Here is a 21,572-nt window from a genome sequence, read left to right as displayed (position 1 = left end):
CATATAGGATTTCTCATGCAGCACCTACATGGCAATATCCATTTACTGCAAGGTACAATGGAAATATGGTCTAAAGCTAGTTAAGAGGTCATCCGTAAGTTACTACGACCAGTTTACTTCAAGTGGTAGCAAGCATGTCTCCTGATTTGCAGGGTTGACATTGCGTAACAGAAGAGCAGCACAGGCACTTATACATCCAATTAACATGTTTTGTTGATAGAAGCAGAAGTCTGCTTCTAATACCCAGTTTATCCATTGCATTCGGAGTATTCTTAAGAACTGCTGTGGCATATTTAATAAATGCAGAAACAGGATGGGAAGGTGCCAGTACAGATTTACAACACTTAGTCCTTATTTCAATACTTTTACTTTACTCCACTTTCACAATTATTTGCAAGAATTCTCCTCATCCCTATTTCTTCTTCTGCACACCAAAGTCATCTAATTCCCATATGCTTTTTGGCCATTTGATATCAACAGGTTGACAGGAGACAAGTTTTTCTGTATTACAGGGTTTATGGCCCATTTTTGGTGTAGACAATGTGTCAAGAAACATCACAAAGCACAGCTTTTGACATACTTAAATATTTAATTTCATAGGATCATTTTATCATAAGACAGTAGTTTGATTAAAAAGCTGCATCCTTGATACAACTATAGAGCCTAATGTATTGTCAAGAAGAAAAACCTTAAAAGAAGCTTGAGCACAAACTGTTCTGTATTGCCATTCAGAATAATGTGGTCTTTTTCAGCTTAATAAACACCCTACCAGCATTAGACATGATAGAGGCAGCATACTCAATTTTGGATGAGCAGTGACTACAGCGTGGAACTTCTACCACTCAGTTTTGCTGCCACCAGTATGAAGTATTGCCATTTTTGAACTGCAGTTTGCCACTTAATCACCACCCAGTCCATGCTGTCTGTGGTATCTGACAAGAGGCTGCTCCCAGTAGAAGAGGAAGAAAAACTCCAATAGAAGAGTTCAAAAATCACTGAGGATGAAAATGCTGAGGATGAAATCTCATCAACTGCTCATGAAGCTTCATAACTTTCAGCTACAGGAGGTTGAAAACAAGAACCTAACAAATGTTTAAAAAAATAAAGGACAGGTGTTTATATGGATATCAGTAATCTCCAGAGCTATTAATAACAAAATTATTAAACCATAGGATGCCTGAGTTCTGGTTAGCAGAAGACCTAATAGAGAGGCAGAACATCCCACAACCTACTGTTCCACAAGTCCTCCTCCACTGTCTGTAACTGGCTGTCAGTGTTACAGGAGTTCCTGCTGTAAGACAGCTACTATGCTAGCTGTACTTTGATCTCCTTTCCTACAGCACTCTTATTCCCATGCCTCATGGTCAAAGCACTGCCTTGGTAAGGATAAAGGAAAGGAGAAATTTAAGAACAAGCTGCAGGAGCAGTCAGCTCCTCAGTGAAACTAAGTAAAATGATGCAGAGAGGACACTGTATCCAGTTACTGAAAGGTTTCTTTTAAAAATACAGTGCAAAGAAAAGTATATTCTGGGAGGCTGATACCTCCACTAAGTTTCATACTTGAAAACACTGCAGGTATTTGCCCACATTATACCACTTTTCAAATGGCGGGAAGTAAAGTAACTAGCGGAAATACACAGTACAGCTTGTCACTGCTGTTTAAAAATCTGCAACCTGCTAGGTTCACTTCTAGCCATAAATCATGATTCTAGGTTATACAATGTCTTTCTATTTTTCTCCCCTTAATTCAGCCTCAGACTTAGCACTAAACCAGCAAGTATTTTCTGAAGAGTTTGAGTACACAGTGGTTTTGTAAAGTAATTTTTTAATGCTGTTCCTCATATCAGATATAGATTGCACAGTCAAAGTTTGGACTAACAGAAAACTAAATATACGGAATCTCATTTCTTCCACTTTCAAAACTAAGCTTACTCTATTTAAAAAACAGCAGGTGATACTGCTACAGCACTTAACTTCTGCTTTTGTGCAAGTGTGCAGTTTCCTTTTACCAACTGCATGATCTATTTATTGAAACATTAAGATGTAGAGTAAAAACAAGCATTTATTTAAGCCTCAAAAGATAACCTTTAAATAAAGATTACCTTTAAGTAAAGCTTAAGTGGGGTAAACACAGTCACACAATTAAAGGTCCTCAAATGATATCATCAAAAACTTCCTCAGGGCATTACAGCTATCTAGCATTCCTCCTCTCTCACAGACAGCAAAGGATACGGCACAGCTTCAAAAACAGGGTGTTTCACCAGCCAATGAGCATGCTCTAGCTCATATAACCTGCTGTGGGCAATGCAGGAGAAACGATTACTATCTAGCCTGAAAAATATTTCTTCAGTATCAAATATGAAGGGAATAGTCTTAGACCTAGCAAACCACCATCATAATCAACAACCACTGCCATTCAGTGGTAAGAGAACCAAGTCTGACAATCACCTCCATGGGAGGTACACATGGACTGTTGGGAAGAATGTGCACTGTAAGCAACTCTTATGCAGTCCTGAGTAAGCTTACACAGGGTTTTCCTTACACAGGGTTTTCCCATGACAAAGGCTTTCACCCTTGTCTACCCTAGCAATTCCAGGATTTCTGGTGGTTACAAGCAGAGCCTGTTCCAGCCCAGAGGCAGAGGAAGTGTAATATTGGCAGGCCGTAAAAGTTCTTAAACAATTCTGTTCCCAAGAAAGACAAGCAAAAACTTTCTCCCCTCTTGTCACCATGGGGACTGCAGTCTGCTATAGCACTTCAGCTTCAAGAGAGCCGCTCAAAGCTGGTAACAGTAGTAAGAATGCTAGCATTTTAAGTACTGCATTTGCCTAGGATGTGTCTGAACACAGATTCATGTGTTAGGCAGGGCTCACATGACATCAGATGAAAGCATAAAGTGACTTGTATATATATATATATGACCGTAGCCATTGTATGAAGAGCCACTGGACCAAAGAACAAGGAACGGAAAATTTTCTTCTCTGGAACGTCCCAGGCTGCAGCTGAACAAACACCTTCTTGCCATAATTATACAATCAAAGTCTTGCTTTTGGAAATAGAGTCTGTCTACCTCCTTTGTAGGTATTTTTTTTTTTTCTGGGAGACAAAAAAAGTCCAAACTCCTGTTTTGTGCAAAGTAGGTAGGATACAGGTGTCAACAACTGGTCAAAATTAGAACATCTTCTTAGTAGGGCACCAGATAGTGTCAGGATACAGAAGACAATGGACAGATTTAAATCTATGAAGGAAAAAAAAAATAGATTGGAATTCTCTAGACCAGGAACATCTTAGCATTGAATGTGCAGCAGACTAATAGAGCAGAAAAAGCATTCCTACCCACCTTTGACAGTGACAAGAGAATGGTATGAAAAAATAACCCCAATAAGTGGGGTTAATCATCTTACAGATGATAAACATGAACAGGGCAGGGAGATCTGGTTTTGGAAGTGGACGCTTACCGGGTTGGATCTTGCTGAAGCCCAAACACTCCTCCCACACTCACAACATTGTGTTTGTTCTCAGGGTCTCCATAACTTAGGGTTACCTGGAAAAGCAAATAAACATTCAGAAATTGTAACACTAATGCCGAAAAACGGAGTAGAGGTAGGATTATTAATGAGGTATGAAGAAAGACTCCAAAGATCCTGTCTGATTTGAGTGGATTACATTTGAAAAATGATTATCAGTTTTGACATAAGCAATATTGGCAATGGATGGTAGCTATTGAGTGGACCGTTGCTCACCTAAAGGCAAGCTGGAAGCATAAACAAAGGAGTTGAAAGTTTAGTTTTAACTCATCTTGTCCTCCAACAGTAAGCTTTGTAAGGGCACCAATCCTGCTAATGTCTCTACCTTTGCTAAACAACATGTTCATCCTTACCAGACATTGTCTGAAGTCTGAAGTAGAAGCCTTAGCACAGAAGGAAAATAGAAACATTTGGATGTTAAACAGAGTGCAAAGGACTGCTACATGACAAACCTGGCAACAAAATTTAGATCTCTAGAATTCCAGTTCAGTGCTACTCTTCCATACAAGCACTGTATTAAGAAATCTGCATGTGCAAGGTACAAGAAGACTTCAGCCTTCTGTCAAATTGCAGATCTGGATTTTGGGTTAGCTATCAGTCTCAGGGAAACAATGATCACCACCAAAAGCCCAGATTTAGACTACAGTTAAATTCCCTGACACAAGGGATTACATCACATCCCAAATGTACATTTCCACTGCATAACAACACTACCAGGAAAACATAAGCAAGCATTTTGCAGGAGCAAAACCACACTTTTCTTTGTTCATGGTGGCTATCAGTAAGAGGCAGAAAAAGATTCTTGATAGCCTTATAGCTCCATCTGCTGCTAGTTAGTAAAAAGGTATCCCAGAAATTTAAAACAACCAAAACAAAACAACAAACAACCAAAACAAAACAAAGAAAACTGTTTGATTTATTCTAAGCACTGATTAGTTTTCTTGCGATTCAGACAAATTATTCTTAAAAATGATCAAACAATTATGTCTTAGTTATCAAAGAGGTACTTGCTATAGTTCTGATGCTAATATTGTTAAACAGCATGAATTAAGATAGACTGTGTTAGGCAAAGATACTTTTCCCACATTAAATGTTGCTTTATTCTACACCTGCTGCTATTGCGACTCATGGAAATTCAGAGACTAAGAAGTGAGGAACACCATTATTTAGATTTAATATAGTAGAATGTGCCCCTGAAAGAGGGGACAGGGGACAGCGGTATGACCCAACTGGCTAGGGTGGAAGTATACTTTTTATTTAAATGAAGGAGATGGACAGGACACAGCTCTGAGCTACTCTCCGTAGACATCCTCCTTCACTGGAAAGTACTAAATCTATTCAGCCTTCTTTCTGATCAGACTGAGGTGTAATTATTAGAACAGGACATGCTTAGCCCTACCTGTTGCAGCACAGACTCGCCTCGCAGTCTCTGCAGATTTTCCAGATGGGAATGGAACAATGGGCTGTGCAGCAACTTTACCTCCAGCAGCCCTTCAATGATGTAGCCAATCGTGCAATCATCAGGAAGACGCACTCTTTCTGCAGTACTGATGAAGTTACCCAGGCTGTAAGAGTACAGGAAACAAGATCAAATGCACTTTAAAGCCTACCAAACACATTGGTAGAACTCAGCTAGGAGCAGTGTTTACCTGGCCCAGGGACTCATCTTCAGAGCAAGACCTCTGCTGATACAGAACCCTGCTCCACCTGTGGCAAACCAGAATTTCACGCTTGTCTTCTGAAGAAGCAACAAGAAAAACATGCTAGTTACTGATAATCAGCTTTTCTCCCTTTGGCCGGGCAGGCAGGGGAATTTGAGGCTCTATTGGATATCACATACTTCACTTGAGTCAGAACAAGACTACGGACATCCTAGTTCTTCAGGCTTCTACAAGCCTGGTTAGCTTTCTCTCAAAGTGAACTTCACCTTGGAGCTGACACCAGGTGAACCATCAAGTTCACACATCTGAGGGAGCACATGTGAAGTGAAAAACTACAGTCCCACTGCTACACAATTCCAGTTGTCTCCTGCTAATTCTAGCCAACGGTCACAGCCAACTCAGTCTTCCTGAGGAAATCAAAGACAGTTCATTGGATGCTTGGTTCCAGGGAGACTATTTTGTTGTGCAGTTTTCCCTAACAAGCTGCTTTATAACTGACTTTGTGGACAGTGGATTATTTACATTCAGGCCTGTTAGCATAGAGGACCTGGTGAGAACTTGTCCCTTAACATATGGATATTGCAACTGAGACCTTTGCTTCTTTCCTGGAAACACAGTAACCAATCAGTATTGGAAATGCCTTAAATACCGAGAGAGCCCGTCATCCATCTGAGTTTGGTTCAAGATGGTGACAATATGATACTGCTCTCAAACAACAACAACAACAAAACAAAACCACATAAAAACAAGCCCCCAAACAAGTAACAGGCCCCCCAAACCATTAAAGCAAAAGAAAGAGTTAAGGTGGGGAGGCCCTACTCACTTCAGTGTGAGGGAAATCACCAAATATGTGAGCAAAGGAAGAGAAGCAGACATCCACCCAGGAGACAACTCTATTGTACATAAGCATGTACATGTAAGATCAGATCAAAGGTCCATTTAACCCAGCACCCTGTCTCTAACAATGACCATTGCTTGCAGATTAAATCACTTGGTCTTATGGGGGATCCTATGAACTCTCATGGGTTTAAAAGCATAGGTTAGGATGACTCTCAGCCTAATTGCAAACTTTGCTTACTGATCCATCACTTTGGACATGGTCAGCTGCTTCAATGGGATGGTCCAGACTTGGTCGCCCCACATAGACATCCTGGCTGTGTGAGAAGGCAGATAAGAGACGCAGGAGAGTCCGTGGGTTCACATAGTTGTCATCGTCCACATGGCAAAACCATCTTCAAATAAAATGAAATAATAAAATTACTGCACAGCAGTGACAAAGAAACAAGTTATAGGTTTAAAGCTGCATCCTGATCTTTCAGACTTGGAGCAGAAAGTATATCCTATTATCCTGAATAACACAATTTGGAAGGTGAAAGCATCCATAGATCCTGTATCTGGAAAGAGACTGAAATTAATAACCCCTGCTAGGTTTCAGATGATACTTTTTTATAAACACTGCTTCCTGCTGCACCACTTTCCCTACCATCATCGCTATGTTTTATATAATGTTGCCTTTGTCACAGGAGCAGAGAAAGATACCCAAGCTTCCTGTGAGCACAGAAGTAAAAGAAACATAGTCAACCAGAACAACACCCACTTTTGCCCAGATTCTAGGAATTTATCATATTCCACAGACATCTTGCAACAGAGAGCTTGCCGCGTGTGGACAGCTGAACAGTTGGTGTTGATCATATGATCCCCTAGGGAGGAAAAAAAAAAAAAAGAAAAGAAAAAGAGATCAGCCCCATCAGAAGCACGAATAGTCTAAAAAAAACAAAGTGCACATTTGGCACTAGTACAGTGTATCTAAAGTGCATATGGTACATGCATGGGTAGTAAAATTTTGGACAGGCAGTGCTCACCATTTGTGCGTATGGCTTGAAAGTTGCCAAGTACGTAAAAATATGTTTAGATTGCACAATATATAATCAGTGCCATGAGACTGTAAGCAAAGGAAATGCCTAGTATAACTTTGGACCACATAGACTGAAGCTTACTAACAGGAAGTAATTGGGTGCAAAGGCGAACCCAGATTTCAGGAAGCTCCAGGCTGCTTGTCCAGTAGGAACAGCATTTTATCCTGTGGAAGGAGAAATTGCCTCCATTTTCTCTATCTTAACTTCCCTAATTGCTTACATAGCATGAAATAAGGACTTCTGGGGAAAGTATGACCGATATAAAACTGTTATAAATGACAGTACAATTCTATGAGGCATAGCTTACCTGCTTTCAGGCGTAGCTCCTGATCCTCCCAGTCTGTGAATATAAAAGTCTGCAGGAAACACAAATGGGTGGGGAGAAAAGTATATCCATAATTAAGGATTTCAATGCCTAATTTCTACTTTGGTCAGTTCCCAGACAGAATCCTGAGTATTTTATCTTGTTAATTTATTACATGTTAGCCACGGCAGGGGAAACCCCAGCAACTTCAGCTCTTCCCTTATTGGATAGGATTCTGCAGTGCAAACCAGAAGAAACCATTTCAGTAAAGCATCCAAGATTTTGGTTTCCTTACCCCAGTGTACAGATAAGGAATTTCTAAATAACAATAGCTATCCCTTTTGGGAATGTTTCCCTTCACCTCCTCTATGGCTAGGAGTCATCCACAGCTGTTACTCAAGCTAAAAAGAAAAGAATGAAAGTCAGGGTGGAGTGTCAGATGGTAGCACTGTCTTGTCCCAAGTGCTGGACAAAGCTGCATTAAAATGCTTGAATATAAGGAAATTCCTAAACAAAGAAATAAATTCTACATTGCTCTATATAAAAATTTCAATCATCGAACCAGCGTGTCCAAAAAAGTAGCTTAGATGTATCAGCACTAGAGATCTTTCACTACCATTTAGCATTTTACTCAGTCCTAAAAAAGAAATAAAAAATCAGCAAATTGTTTCTGCTTGGACCAGTGGCCCCAGATAGTACAAAAGCGGCTTAATCAACAGTGAACTCTTTCAGCGATACACTCAGGTGAACTACTTAGACGAGATCGTTTTCCTCAGTCCCACGAGGAAAGATGTGCTTAACCCCAGCGAGGTGAGAAAGCGCAGCTGCCACCCAGAGAAACCTCGGCCGCAGGTCCCCCGCGGCGCCAGCCCTCACCTGTCCTCTCGCCTGGGAGATCCAAGTTTGGAAGAGCAAGTCCAGGCGCGTTTTGTGATACTTCCTCGTCGTCTTCACCGCGATGAAGATGTCCTTCAGCTCCAGGCTCTCCTTGGCCGAGCCAAGGGAAGGCCCGAGGCGGCCCTGCCGCGCGGGCTGCGCGGTGCCGCCGAGGCCCCCGCCCCGGCCGCCCGCCCCGGCCCCCGGGCCGCCGCCGCCGCCCCGCTCCCCGCGCGAGCCCGCCCGAGCGCCGGGCGCGTCGCTGCCCGCGGGCTGCGCCGCGCCGGAGCCCGCCCGCTTCGGCGGGGGCCCGCTGGGACCGGCGGCGGCGGGCGGCGGGCGGCGGCGGGGCGCCGCGGGGGGCTGTCCCCGGGGCAGCAGCAGGAGGAGGACGGCGGCGGCGGTGACGGAGAGCAGGACGCAGGCCCTGCGGAGCCCCAGGCAGGAGCTGCTCATGCTGCGGCCCCGCCGGCCCCCGCCGCGCTGCGCGGCGGCCTCATGGCCCCGCGGCCGGGCGGCGGCCCCGGGCGAGCGGCCCCCGGCCCCCTCGAGAGCCCCGCGCCCGGCCGCCCCCGCCGCCTCCCCCAGGCGGCCGCGGCCGGCCCCGGCCACCGCTCGCCGGCCCCCGCCGCGCCCCGCGAGGCGGCGGGAGCCGCCCGGGGGGGGGAGCGGCGGGAGCCCCCCGGGCCGCGCTGTCCGCCGGAGCCGCCGCCCCGGGCCGGGGCCGGTTAGAGGAGTCGGGCGAGCGCGGCGGCGGCTCCCGCGCGACCCCGCCCGTCCGCGCCGCCGCCCCGTGCGCCGGTGGGGGGGGGACGAGGCGGGCCGCGGCCCCTTTAAGGGCTTCACCTGTCGGATGCGGTCTGGCGGCGCCGCGCGACCCGGAAGTGGAAGCCGAGCCGGAGGGAGAGGCAGGGAGGTCAGCCGGAAGCGGCGGCCGCGAGGGGAGGATGCCGTTGCCCGTCCAGGTCTTTAACCTGCAGGTACGGAGCCGGCGCTGCCGCGGCTGCTCCCGGCGGCGCTCCCGCGCGGAGCCCGGCCCGGAGCCCGGCCCGGCCCGGCCCGGCCCGGCCTTCTCCGGCGGCCCCGCGCCTGCGGCTCCGTCGCTGGAGGCGGGGGCCGCTCTTGGCCGTCCCTGGGCTCGCTCGTCCCTGCCGCCGGGGGCCGGCCGCGCCGCTCCCGCCGCCGCTTATGAGGAATTGTGCCCGGCCGGGCCCTGCGTGCCCCGCCGCCCCCTCGGTTGTTTCTCGCGTTGCGTGCGCTGTAGTCAGGGGCTCGGGTGGTGGAGGGACGCGTCGTAAAGCGCCGGGGGAGAGGAACGGAGGGCCTGCGGTGCAGGGCTTTAGCCGCAGGAGCCCTGAAGGGACTCGCTGCAGAGGTAACGTGGACCTTCCGTGGCCGCACAAGCGATCTGTTCGCAGGACTGACCTTCATCCGCTCAGCAGCCAGCAGGCTCTGTCAGAGCGAGGGGGTGTGGGAAGGTGGGACAGGATGAGGTTCAGCACACAGCTCTGCTTTTTCATCAGTGACAGATCTGTGATGCACCCCCCCGAGTACAGCAGGAGACTTCAAAGTGAGTGCCAGACCATCATTTTGTATGAGGCCTTGTGAGGTACCTTCCCGTAGGGCACTCTTGTGGGCCCAGAAATTCTTGGGGAGTTAAGTGTTGTTTTTTTTTTTTGGGGGGTGGGGGGGGAGGGTGAATTGTGAGTAGCTCTTAAGGAAACCTTGTCCCTTCCTCCCAAAATGATTTAGGTTCAAAGTGTGTGAGTTTGCATATCCAAGTGGGACTTCCAGCTCACTTGTGTTTTTCCTTGTCTGGGGCTTTATGACAAATGTAGAGGAGTGCTGCCTACCAACATAGCAGGACACAAATCATTTTGTTTCATTGGTTGAAATTATTGTTAGTTTCTGTAATAGGGATTCTTATGGAGTACAGATTAGGTTTTTACTATGGTAGACAAATACTTTTTAAAAAAAAAGGCAAACTGACTGGTAGCATTTGCGATATAAGAAACGAAATAAGGTGGATGTAAATGGAAAAAGTAGTGGTCTCAATACACAGCAATTTAAATGGCTTTATGCACTGTTTTCCTGAGTGCTGATCTGAGCAATCAGACTTTCCTTTGCACCCTCCCTCTCCTTCCTTCCTTGAGAGAATCACAAACTAGGAAACAAACTTTTATTTACTTTGTTTGCACGTGCTTCAGATTTTGGGAGAGCAAAAGCATGGAGATGTGTGCATGTTTGGTATGTATCAGTCTACGAAAAAGTAAACTCTGGGTAAATGCCAGATACATCACTTTTTTGCGTTAGAAAATCTGCAGCTGCCCTGTTCTTACATGTGTGCATGTAAGAACACAAATCAGTCCTATATTTTTAATTCCTTAACAAGAAGCAAAACTAATAAAATTGTAGAAATAATTTGGTGTTGGTAGTGGGGCAAGGTTGCTGGCTATTTTTTTTTCTCCGAAGATCCACCCATGCAATTTTCGCCAAATCAGATGTTGCTTATGGTAAAATCAGCACATACTCAGCATTTTATAAGAAGAAGTTTGGCTTGGTTTTCCCAAGTTTAAATCAATAATACCTAGAGGGAATGCTCAACATTCTTTTGACTTGGAGGAAGAAAGGAGTTATGAGATAGCATGCACATTTCATTTGTTTGTAGGAATGCACAGTAAATTGGTCTTAAATGGGAACGTGCATGGGTGTTGTAGTCATGTATTTGTACTGAGGTCATGTACTGCTATTCCTCACATGGTTCAAAGCAGTGCAAAATACACCGGGAGAATAAAGTTCTGTTGTTTGTGCAAAAAAAGATAAACCTAACCAGTTAGACAATGGTAACTGTAGTAGGATTGTTCATAGGGTTGTTATATATGTTAGTATATGGTAGTAGTAGTATTAGTAGTATATGTTAGTAGGATTGATCATAGATTTTCACAGAGCAGATACATTTTTTTCCCAAGCGTCTTTTAGAAAATATGTAAATGCCCTCCTGCATTCTGTTCTTTACATTTCTTAATACTTCAGAATAAGTTTAAGTTGTCTTTTTTTTCTTTTTTCTTCACAATTTTGCTTTTAAGCATTAAACCAACTTTGAAAGGGTCTGATGAGTTTTATGGGTACTTTTTGACTGTTTGGGAGTTTCATGAGCTGAATATTAATGCCTACTCTTCCTCAAGGAAGAGAAATGGAATGTCATTTGGAATTTAGCATCCGTGCCCGAGATGCTTTGTCGAATCGGATTTATTGACTTTATTTTCTTGTTTGATAATCCACCAAACCAAGTAAAATGGTCTGTGCAAATGGTGAGTATTACTGCAGCTTGTTTAGGCAAAGCTTCATGTGGAGCAATGATATTGCTAGAGAAAAATCCTAAACCTGGCTAAAAGCTGAGATGTATGTTTTCACTTTTAAAATTTGATGTGTATTTTAGCAAGTCCTTAATAGGTTGAGTCACATAGTTGTTTCCTGCTCAAATGTAGTAAGTTACATTTACCACATTTTGCTATTCTAGGGTGCAGTGGAGCCCATGCAGATTGATGTAGATCCACAAGAAGATCAGCAAAATGCACCTGATATCAATTATGTGGTGGAAAACCCCACTCTGGTATGTGCTGCTTGAGGGCAGAAGGACTACATTTCTACTACATAGCCTCTTCAGGTTTCTGAAAACTTCCTCATTTTATCCCTTGTGAAATTGTTATTCAGATGTTAATAGATTCTCTTCTAAGCATGGTGGCATAAGAATAGCACTGGCCTCTTTTGTAACTCCTTGCATTTGTTATCCTCTACTTCATCTTCTGAGATAAAGGAGGAATTGTTGTTTTGTGGCGTGCCATGTGTTGCCTGTTTGTCACCGTTTCCATTATGAAATAGTTTAGTACATCTCTGCTTACAGAGACATCATTCTTTTTTTTTTTTTTGAATCTTGTTCCTTGAGGAGCTAAGGTCAGGTGCTTTAAGTATGTAATTTGGATCGTATTATTTCCTTGTGTCTTGATCCTTTGAAGACTGCCTAAGGCTCACAGAGCTGTTGTGTTATGAAAGGCTGCATTTGCTTATATCAGTTTCTTCTATTTTTAATTAATGGTTTGAGTTTTTGGCCAATTTTTACATATCAACTCTATAACAGTGAGAGATGGGTGTGGTAGTTGTTTTTTTTTTTTCATTGCTTTTGTTCAGCAATATGGCCTGATACCTTGTTTGACTTTGTAGCATTTGCTGTGCGAACCTCATGAAGTTCAGCAAGGCCAAGTGCAAGGTCCTGTTTCTGGGCTGGGGCAATCCCAAGCACAGATAAAGGCTGGGCAGAGAATGGATTGAGAGCAGCCCTGATGAGAAGGCCCTGGGAGTGTTGGTTGATGAGAAGTTCAACATGAGCCAGCAAGGTGCACTTGCAATCCAGAAAGACAACCATATTCAGGGCTGCATTGAAAGAGGTGTGGACAGAAGGTCGAGGGAGGTGATTCTCTCCCTCTATTCATGAGACCCCAGCTGTGTTCAGCTCTGTGGCCTCCAGCACAAGAAGGATATGGAAGTCCATGGGAGTCTAGAGGGGGGCCACAAAGATGATCAGGGGGCTGGAGCACCTCTCTTATGAGGACAGGCTGAGGGAGTTGGGGTTTTTCAGATCCTTCCTCAAGAGTTTGAGATCCTAATAGTTCTCAAATGTAATCTTTTAAGAAATGAGCAAATTGTCATTTGGAAAACATTTTTCAAGGGAGAACTGTGTCTGCAGTGGGTGTCTGGTTTAGGAAACTTCAGTTTAAATGATGAAATCCTGGCAAAATTATTAACAAGTGATATAAGCAATGCTTAGAGTGGATTATTTGAGTGCCCTTAATGGGTAGCAACACTACAGGAAAAAATAGTAATTTCCTCAGAAATCTGCAGTACGTTACAATTTACTTACATTTGAAGAAGGGAGAAATAGAATAATCTTACCTTTTTATTTGTCTTGGCCATGTTGCTCTCCATGTAGGGATCAGGACTGCAGGAAAACTTTTGCAGGTCACAGTGTAGTATCTTGATTTAGTGTTGCCATCTTTTCTTTCTAAGACTCTGTTCTATTTGCAGGATTTGGAGCAGTATGCATCCAGTTACAGTGGTCTGATGCGAATTGAGCGGCTGCAATTTATTGCTGATCACTGTCCACAGCTGCGGGTGGAAGCTCTCAAGATGGCACTGTCATTTGTCCAGAGAACTTTCAATGTTGATGTGTATGAAGAAATCCACAGAAAGTTGTCTGAGGCCACCAGGTACTAAAAGATTACAGGAAACCTGGGGAGCATTTTGACTGAATTAAGACAGATGCCCTACAGTGGGGAACTTTGCACGTATATAGTAGAATGTTCCTTATACAAGCTATCTTCACCCATAGAATATGATAGCAAAACAGTGTGTGTGTGTGTTCAGGCCTAAGGTCCAATCCCTTTTAAAAATATTAAACACAAAAGACTGATTATCTCATTCTGAAGTCTTAGTGTTTTAAAGGGCTACAGGTAGACGTTGAGAGGAGTTTAGTTCTTGCAACTGCTTCAGATATTAACGAGCCTACTTCCCTTAGGTAAGTTATGGAGTTGAAGCTTCTAGATGCCCTTATGTTCATAGATTAAAACCTTATCAAAATGTTTGCCATGTTTTTCTTCTAACAACAGGTTAGCTGTGGAGGGTAGCTTTTAATACTTCACTTAACCATCCACACTTCCTGTCTTTGTACTATTTTTCTTGCTATGCATATTTGCTGATTTCTTGTCTGTTTTGATCAGGGAGTCTTTATCATGTGTTTATGATAGTATGTTCATAGATTTCTTATATGCGACAGGGACTGTTGGTAGAAAAAAATGGGTTTTTCTCTTTAAAATGTTGGAAAGAGAATTCTGTGCAAGTAGAAATGTTGATCTGATCTTGATGGAATTATGTTATTCTCTGGGAATAGCTTGTATTTCACTTGTGCTCCATCGTAGATACCTCATTTAAAAGAAGTTGAATGGTATCTGTACAGTCTAGCTTTGCTATCAAGCCATTGTGATATAGCTGGGGAGACAATTCACCAACACCTGCACACTGTGTCCCATATAGAGATGTCTGATTGGCTACAGTGACTTTTTAGAATATTTAAATAATTGTTAAAATTTAATAATTTGTTGCAGCACTGTTACTAATTTGCTGTCAGTTGATTTATAGAACAGGTTGTTTCTTTGAAATTAGTGATAAATTGCTTGTTAATAAATAAAATTCCTGCAAAAGATCATTAGGATAATTTTGAGAAGAATTTGTAAAACACCTGTGATGCTAATGTTGCTATTTTCACTGCAAATCTTATCATTTTCTCCCCACCCCGCCTGTTTTCTTTTTTTTTTTTTTTTGGTGTATGTAGTGGTATTGTTTTTAGGGAAACAGTGCCAGGTACTTAGCAGACATCTGTCTTGAAAAGCTTGCAGTATAATAACCCAGAGCAAACTCTTTCAGAGAACTGCAGAATACACCTGATGCTGTCCCTGATAGTGGAATCGAACCCCCTCCTCTTGACACAGCTTGGGTTGAAGCTACACGCAAAAAAGCTCTTCTTAAACTGGAGAAACTCGACACAGATTTGAAAAATTACAAAGGGAACTCCATCAAGGAGAGTATCAGGTGAGATGCAGAAGGCTCTGTTGGAGCAAGGAAGAGCATTTTGCTCCTCCAGGCACAGGATGTCAACTGCATTCAGTGCCTTAGGTCAGTGTACTGAGTTACTTGTTTGACACAAACTGACTCTGTCCCCTTTTTTTCCCCTGCACTTTATGAGAACACCGTTCATTAGTATTGTAATTCCTGTGCTCCAGGAGAGGCCATGATGACTTAGGTGATCATTACCTTGACTGTGGGGACCTCAGCAACGCTCTCAAGTGTTACTCACGAGCCCGTGATTACTGCACCAGTGCTAAACATGTTATCAACATGTGTCTCAATGTCATCAAGGTAGGAAGGCCGGCAGGGATTGGTACTTGGTGTCTTTCTGACATCTTCTATGAAGTCCACCTGTACTTTGCTCTGGTTACAGCTCTTGTGTCTACAATTACATTGTTTATTGAAGTAACAACATTTATTCATGGCTCTCTACACTGTTCATGGCTCTCTGCAGGTTAGTGTCTACCTCCAGAATTGGTCTCATGTTCTGAGCTATGTAAGCAAGGCTGAGTCTACGCCGGAAATTGCAGAAGTAAGGTCCTGTTTTTTTTAATACGCATGAATTTTCCTTTTGTTTTCTGTCTCTAAAATTTGTATAACAATTTCTTCCTTTCCTCCTTTATGAATTGCTTCCTCTAAGACTCCCTTCATCTTACAGTCTATTCTTCCTCTAGTCCAGCCACTCTCTGACTCCATTTGAGGTTCATTGTTGCCTATCTTCCACGATTTGCATGTCAGAAATCTGACTTACGGTAAAACTGAGAGACTTCCCATCCTCAGTTCTTTCCATAATTCCCAAGACAGATAGGGTGACATTATTTTGTTGTTGAGATTTGCAAATTAATTATTAGGATGAAATATCCCAAGGACAGTTGTAAACAAAATGATTTTCATACTGTTTGCTCACTACTGCTTTTTCTCATCCTTTAGCAAAGAGGAGAGAGAGACAGCCAGACACAAGCAATTCTCACCAAACTGAAATGTGCAGCAGGTGAGTGAATCCTTCAGCTTCTTGTATTTTGCATACCTGGTTTTCTGCCTCTTAGGTATCCACAGGGCTCTTTGACAGTAGAATGTGCTTGATTATTTTTTTCCCTCTCTTGGATTTGACAAACTTTGTATTTTCTCACCAGAAATGCAAAACTTAACAAAGCTGATGAGACAGAATTCTCATCAATATAGTTTAAAGGATGCCCGTACTGTCCAGGAGTCATGCTTCACTTCAATAGTGAAGGCACTAGGAACTGTGTGGGGGCCTGTTCTACTCCCTAGGTTTTGCAACTTCTAATCTGCATGTTGTCATAAACATAAAGGAGTCGCTTTTTCTGTTTCCTAGGCTTGGCTGAATTAGCTGCTCGGAAGTACAAACAGGCAGCAAAGTGCTTCTTGTTGGCATCATTTGATCACTGTGATTTCCCAGAGGTGAGGACCAAGAGGGAGCTGTATGCAGGGCTTGTAGGGGACATAATTCTTCTAAGTATTAGTTTGTAAAACTCAGATGCTGTAGTTATCCTCACAGCACTCCTGTGTGGTTTGATGTTACAGTGAATCATGTTTTACAAAAATAAATCTCTGTTCTTGAGTTCTCTAAATGATCTATTTAGATCACATACCTGTTCTCTGTGAGATTTGTGTACCTGTGTAGCTAAGCCAAAAGGCTGGCTGTTGTAATTGGCTTTTGCTCTTAGCAGCGGACAGTCACTCCTCATACTCTGGGTGAACATCTGAGAGCATGCTGAGTGGTTCTGCTGCATTTGACAAAGACTAATCTTGTCACTCGGTGAGGGAAATGCCTGGAGTAGAATACTTAATTCCAGCCTTCTGCCATTTCATTAGTCAATGACAGTGTTCCCGTTCAGAGTGTGCTCTCTCTCTTTTGCTAGCTGTTATCTCCTAGCAATGTGGCTGTGTATGGTGGTCTGTGTGCCCTCGCTACCTTTGACCGTCAGGAACTGCAACGAAATGTTATCTCCAGCAGGTAAGTGATGCCTTGTGAGGAGTTTGTATGCTACTGTACATCTTTTGGGAAATGACAATTTGGTTGAGAATGGATTCTGGTAGGAGTAGTAGCTTTCTCATACAGTAAAGAAAGAATCGCTGAGCCTTGGTTTTGCTTTAGTGTTAGGTGAGATTTCACTATCAAAACACAGTGGTTAATCATAGCTGAAGTTTTTGTAGTATAACAGAAGCTTCCAAACCAGGTTAAATCTAACATCTGTGTAACCCTATTTTCAATTTCTATCAGTGACCCATATCAGGTACTCAGTCAGAATGATAGAGCTCTGTAGAAGGCAGCTGTAAGATAATTTGACTTTGTGTTATGACTTGTAGTGTATGTTAATCGTATTACTAACAGTTATTAAATTGTATTATAACTTACATTGTAGTCTAACTGTGACAGATGCAAGGTTAAGAGAATTACAGGCTTTGGGAAAAAATAGCCATTCAATTTGTGATGCACAAATAACCATGATACTGAATTCCTGACAGCTACAGGTATGGAAGCGCTAATTTTAATGTGACATGGAAAAAGGGTTATTAGCCTGACTTTTTTTATTGTCTGATTCATAGGTTGAGGTCGGTGTTCAAAAATTTGGGATGGAGGATTGGGAGAGCACTGAGAAACAATGTGTATCTTGAAGGTCTCCCACACTTAGTTATGTACGGCATGCTGTACTGGTGAAGGCTGTGCTTTGAAAAGGATCACAAAACTGGCTAGCACAGAGTACAGTACACACACGGGTGTACAGGTGTTGCCTGTGTTTTCTGGTTATATATCTTGATTCTGGCCTAATCCCACATATTTCAATGTTTTTCTTGCTTTACGTGAACAAACACTTCTACTATTTAGTTTGCTGAAAGTCTTTTGATTCCCTTTTCCAGAGCTCTGATGCTATGATGCATCTTTCTGTCTTCCAGGTTCCCAGCCCTGCTGAAAATGGGCTCTCTGGCCTGTTAGGGAGTAAATTTTTGGAATTTCCACATGATAGTGGGTTTTTGTAAACCTGCAGTTTGGAATGATGAGGTTGTGGGGTGTTTAAGTGGAGGGTTTCAAGGCCTGATCACTGCCATGTTTATCTGTAGTTCCTTCAAGTTGTTTTTGGAACTGGAGCCACAGGTTCGTGACATCATCTTCAAGTTTTATGAATCTAAATATGCTTCATGCCTGAAGATGCTGGATGAGATGAAGGTGAGTTACAGGGGAGCAGTGCAGGAACAAAGTTTCCTAAGAGTTTCCTTCCCCTAGCCTTTTGTGAGAAGCGGTGACTATTAAGAGTAGCTGAGTGTTCCATGTTTACTTCTTCTGTAGTGTCTTCTGACATGATCAAAATTAGGACTAGTTTAGGAGCAGAGAGAGAGGATAAATTTTGTGTGTGTGTGTGTGTGTGTGTATATAAAATATATTGTGAGTTTTATTCATTCTTGTTTTATAGTGTTGTCTTGCAGTAGTGGATATTAATATTCTTAAGGCTTAAATATATGCATATATATTTTAAAGAACATAGAAATAATATATTTTTCCAGGCTGTCTCTCAGCTTCTGATGTATTTTTTGCACAGGACAACCTGCTGCTGGATATGTACCTTGCACCTCATGTCAGGACACTTTATACTCAAATTCGAAATCGTGCCCTTATTCAGGTAATTGTTCCTTTAATCCTGAGAGGTAGATGGACAGTGAGATAGGCTATCTCTTTGTAGCTGCTTTTCCCATGGTGTTTCAGAGGATGGGGGAGTACCCTTGTCAACTGAATATCTTCTTGTTCCCAGTACTTCAGCCCCTATGTGTCGGCAGATATGCACAAGATGGCTACTGCTTTTAATACCACGGTGGCTGCTCTGGAAGATGAACTTACTCAGCTGATCCTGGAGGGACTGATCAATGCCAGAATAGACTCTCACAGTAAGGTGAGTGCGTCTGAGCCACAGATTATGGACTGAATAGCTGTACTAAGGTTTAAAACCCAGATTCTACAGTACCCCAGCTTTGTTCCCTTGGGCAGAAGGGGCTTCTTGCTGTGAAACAGTGTCATAGCTCCTGCTTAGAGTTTTCTGTACTGGTTACAGATTCTTTATGCTCGAGATGTTGACCAGCGCAGCACAACTTTTGAGAAGTCTTTACTAATGGGCAAAGAGTTTCAGCGACGTGCCAAAGCTATGATCCTGCGAGCTGCAGTCCTGCGCAACCAGATACATGTCAAGGTATGGGCTTATTAAATGTGGACTTAAAGGCAGCATTATGATTTTTTTTCCCCCCAGAAACTGTGTAAGTTAGTGATTTGAAGATTCTGGAGAAGAATGGATTTACTGTCATCATGAATGGACAAATTCTTATGATATCAAATACAAAATACAGAAGGAACAAGAGTTTCTAGACAGTACACCGAATTTCTTGTACAATGCAAAATGTCCTTTGAAGTTAATATGCTCAAGTCGATGCTGGCTAATTCATTCTGACTAATTTTTGACACAGATCTTTTATCTTACCAAAACAAAGAAACTTGAAGTAAATTTTTTAGTAGAGGAAATAAGAAATGCATGAACTGTTTGGAGTATGCCTTCAAGGATCCAAAAGAATGCCTGTAGGGAGGATAGGCCATCTGCCACAGAATGTGTTAAATTCTGTAGCATATTCATCTCTGTGATAACTAAGTGTCAGATATGATTCAGCTTCTGCATACAACAGTACTTTGTACTTGGTAAACAAAGAGTGGTTTAAAACTTCTGGTTTGACTTGTATAGGAACTGTTCTTGTGAACTTTAACTGTCAAAATTGTAAACACAAAGCTTTTCAAATCCATCATTATTTATGAGCTGGGTATATGCTCTCCTGCTTTTATCCTGTTTTGCTTCACCTGTGGTTTGTGTGGTCTCTTTGGAAGCACTCTGCAGGATATTTACACATCACTAACTAGGATTTTTTTTGTTGTTGTTGCAGTCTCCTCCAAGAGAAGGTAGCCAAGGGGAACTTACTCCAGCTAACAGCCAGTCCAGAATGAGCACCAACATGTGAAAAACTTCATTCACTACCAAAAGAAATGGTCCCTCTGGGACTCTTGTCTAGTGTCTCACCCACAAACTGCTGAGCTTTACAACTGTCTCTGTCTCCCTCACTTTTTGCTTGGATTGAGAGGGTCAGGGCTGATGGTGGATAATATGAATATTCCAATAACTTGAATTCTCCTTAAAAAGAAATTTCTAAAAACAGCATCCCTGCAATGGGTTTTCATTTCATTTTTGTTAGGACTCTCCCTCCATTTTCCTCATCCACCATGAAGAGTTGGCACGTTATTTGTACAGATGCTGATTTGATTTTTTTTCCAGCTGCTATTAGTTTTTCTTTGTTTCAAAGCTTCAAAAATGTAGTGTTAAGTTGAATAGACAGGAGTGATCTAAGATGAATTTCACTGGCCCAAAAGTATCACCTTGATTCTGAGCAATGCTGTGCTTTCTGTTTATTTCTAAGTGCATTGCTTTCAATTATGGAACTGGAGTTCTGATGGGAGAGGCAATTCTTTTGAGAAACTCTTAATGATATGTTAGCTACACCTTAAAACATGGCACCACTTCCATGCATTCAGTCACAGGCCTTTATTTTAGGGTGTTATGTTTACCTAGATCCATGTTCTTTCCCTTTGGTCTCTGTTTTCAAGACCTGTTTCCTGATGTGTTTCCACATGCATGTGACCTGTCTTTGGGGTCCAGTGTTGTCATAGCAGTAAATCTCTTAAGCAAATACTGCTGCTGCTTGTCTAGTCTCACTGACATAGTGCATGATGGTTTCCCAACATGTTCAGCAATTACTTCTGGCAGCATGGATAAATGCCATAAAATACCATGCAAGTCCTGGAGCAGAGCTGAAAACAGTCAATCTGGGTGCCTGCTCTCCAGCTGCGTTTATTCTGCTTTTTCTTTTAATAAGGGATTAAAGGTGGCAGCCCAGATGTGTACGTGTTTTGTGTTAATGTAAGAAGACATGCACTGAATTTTCTGAAGTCACTGCAGCCTTGCATTCATCTAATCCAAAAGGCAAGCTAAGAATTTTGATCCAGCCCTGACTTGTCTGGCAACTGACTACAGATGTTATTGTTAATACTTTTTTTTAAATATGTTGTTACACCTAGTGCATTAAACAGCAGGATCAAAAAGCTTCTAAGTGTTTGGAGTTGTGTATTAAAGTTGGTTTCTAGATATCATGATCAAGCTACTGATTTTTTTTGTCAAGCTTGCTGATGTTTTGTGGGCTGCTATATTTTGCCTTCTGGTCTGTTTGGAGTTGTAGTTTGGATGAACTGTGAAGAAAGTGGGATTTGAAGGGAATTCCTGGTTTGCATGTAACAGTGCTCTTTCCCTTTGGCTTTCTATGCTTTTGATAGGTGCTGAAAATGGAAGCAGCAGTAGTTCATGTGAGGTCTTTGGGTAAACAACTTTGGCATGGAAAAATACTTCTCTTTTAGAGGAGCAAAAGGATGGACCTCGTTAATTAAAAACTTTGAGTCCAACATCATTGATCACCAGTTTTGAGAGAAAGGCAGGTTGACTACTCAAGTAGATTGCTGTGCAGTGTTGCAGAAATGCTGGGAAAGTCATTTTAATGCCTTCTGCTCATG

At 42.7% G+C, this 21,572-nt stretch overlaps 2 protein-coding genes across 3 annotated transcripts; one reads left to right on the top strand and one right to left on the bottom strand.

The window, feature by feature from the left end:
* Positions 1-569: 569 nt before the first annotated feature.
* On the bottom strand, positions 570-8,836 carry RFNG (RFNG O-fucosylpeptide 3-beta-N-acetylglucosaminyltransferase). The gene is made up of 8 exons (XM_080560334.1): positions 8,285-8,836; positions 7,412-7,460; positions 6,786-6,888; positions 6,267-6,420; positions 5,177-5,265; positions 4,927-5,092; positions 3,459-3,544; positions 570-3,238 (listed from the first exon to the last, which is right to left on the bottom strand). Exons 1-8 carry the CDS (start codon positions 8,738-8,740, stop codon positions 3,172-3,174), a joined length of 1,170 nt encoding a protein of 389 aa, XP_080416460.1. The 5' UTR covers positions 8,741-8,836; the 3' UTR covers positions 570-3,171.
* Positions 8,837-9,112: 276 nt separating this feature from the next.
* On the top strand, positions 9,113-21,161 carry GPS1 (G protein pathway suppressor 1). 2 transcript variants are annotated; one of them, XM_080560320.1, is made up of 15 exons: positions 9,166-9,264; positions 9,808-9,854; positions 11,805-11,897; positions 13,367-13,548; positions 14,762-14,926; positions 15,118-15,253; positions 15,417-15,494; positions 15,893-15,953; positions 16,299-16,384; positions 16,846-16,940; positions 18,047-18,152; positions 18,523-18,603; positions 18,733-18,870; positions 19,030-19,164; positions 19,901-21,161. In XM_080560320.1, exons 3-15 carry the CDS (start codon positions 11,820-11,822, stop codon positions 19,973-19,975), a joined length of 1,416 nt encoding a protein of 471 aa, XP_080416446.1. In that variant the 5' UTR covers positions 9,166-9,264; positions 9,808-9,854; positions 11,805-11,819; the 3' UTR covers positions 19,976-21,161. The 2 variants fall into 2 exon arrangements, with proteins under 2 accessions (XP_080416445.1, XP_080416446.1); XM_080560319.1 differs by lacking the exon at positions 9,808-9,854 and having other exon boundaries at positions 9,113-9,264.
* The last annotated feature ends 411 nt before the right edge of the window (positions 21,162-21,572 follow it).

The sequence above is a fragment of the Anser brachyrhynchus genome (genome assembly GCF_964034855.1).
Source record: "Anser brachyrhynchus genome assembly, chromosome: 18".
Lineage (NCBI taxonomy): Eukaryota > Metazoa > Chordata > Aves > Anseriformes > Anatidae > Anser > Anser brachyrhynchus.
Note: the sequence above shows the minus strand (reverse complement) of the source record. Positions and strands in the feature narration are given on the sequence as shown.

What these genes read in the sequence shown, in the direction of transcription:
- RFNG (XM_080560334.1), bottom strand. Translation starts at nt 8,740, where the DNA reads ATGAGCAGCTCCTGCCTGGGGCTCCGCAGGGCCTGCGTCCTGCTCTCC. An exon ending in ATGTCCAAAGTGATGGATCA is followed by an intron (nt 5,266 to 6,266) that starts GTAAGCAAAGTT and finishes TTGCTTCTTCAG; the next exon opens with AAGACAAGCGTGAAATTCTG. An exon ending in CTTCAGCAAGATCCAACCCG is followed by an intron (nt 3,239 to 3,458) that starts GTAAGCGTCCAC and finishes TTTCCTTCATAG; the next exon opens with ATTTAAATCTGTCCATTGTC.
- GPS1 (XM_080560319.1), top strand. Translation starts at nt 9,232, where the DNA reads ATGCCGTTGCCCGTCCAGGTCTTTAACCTGCAG. An exon ending in GAAATCGTGCCCTTATTCAG is followed by an intron (nt 18,604 to 18,732) that starts GTAATTGTTCCT and finishes TCTTGTTCCCAG; the next exon opens with TACTTCAGCCCCTATGTGTC. An exon ending in GCAACCAGATACATGTCAAG is followed by an intron (nt 19,165 to 19,900) that starts GTATGGGCTTAT and finishes TTGTTGTTGCAG; the next exon opens with TCTCCTCCAAGAGAAGGTAG.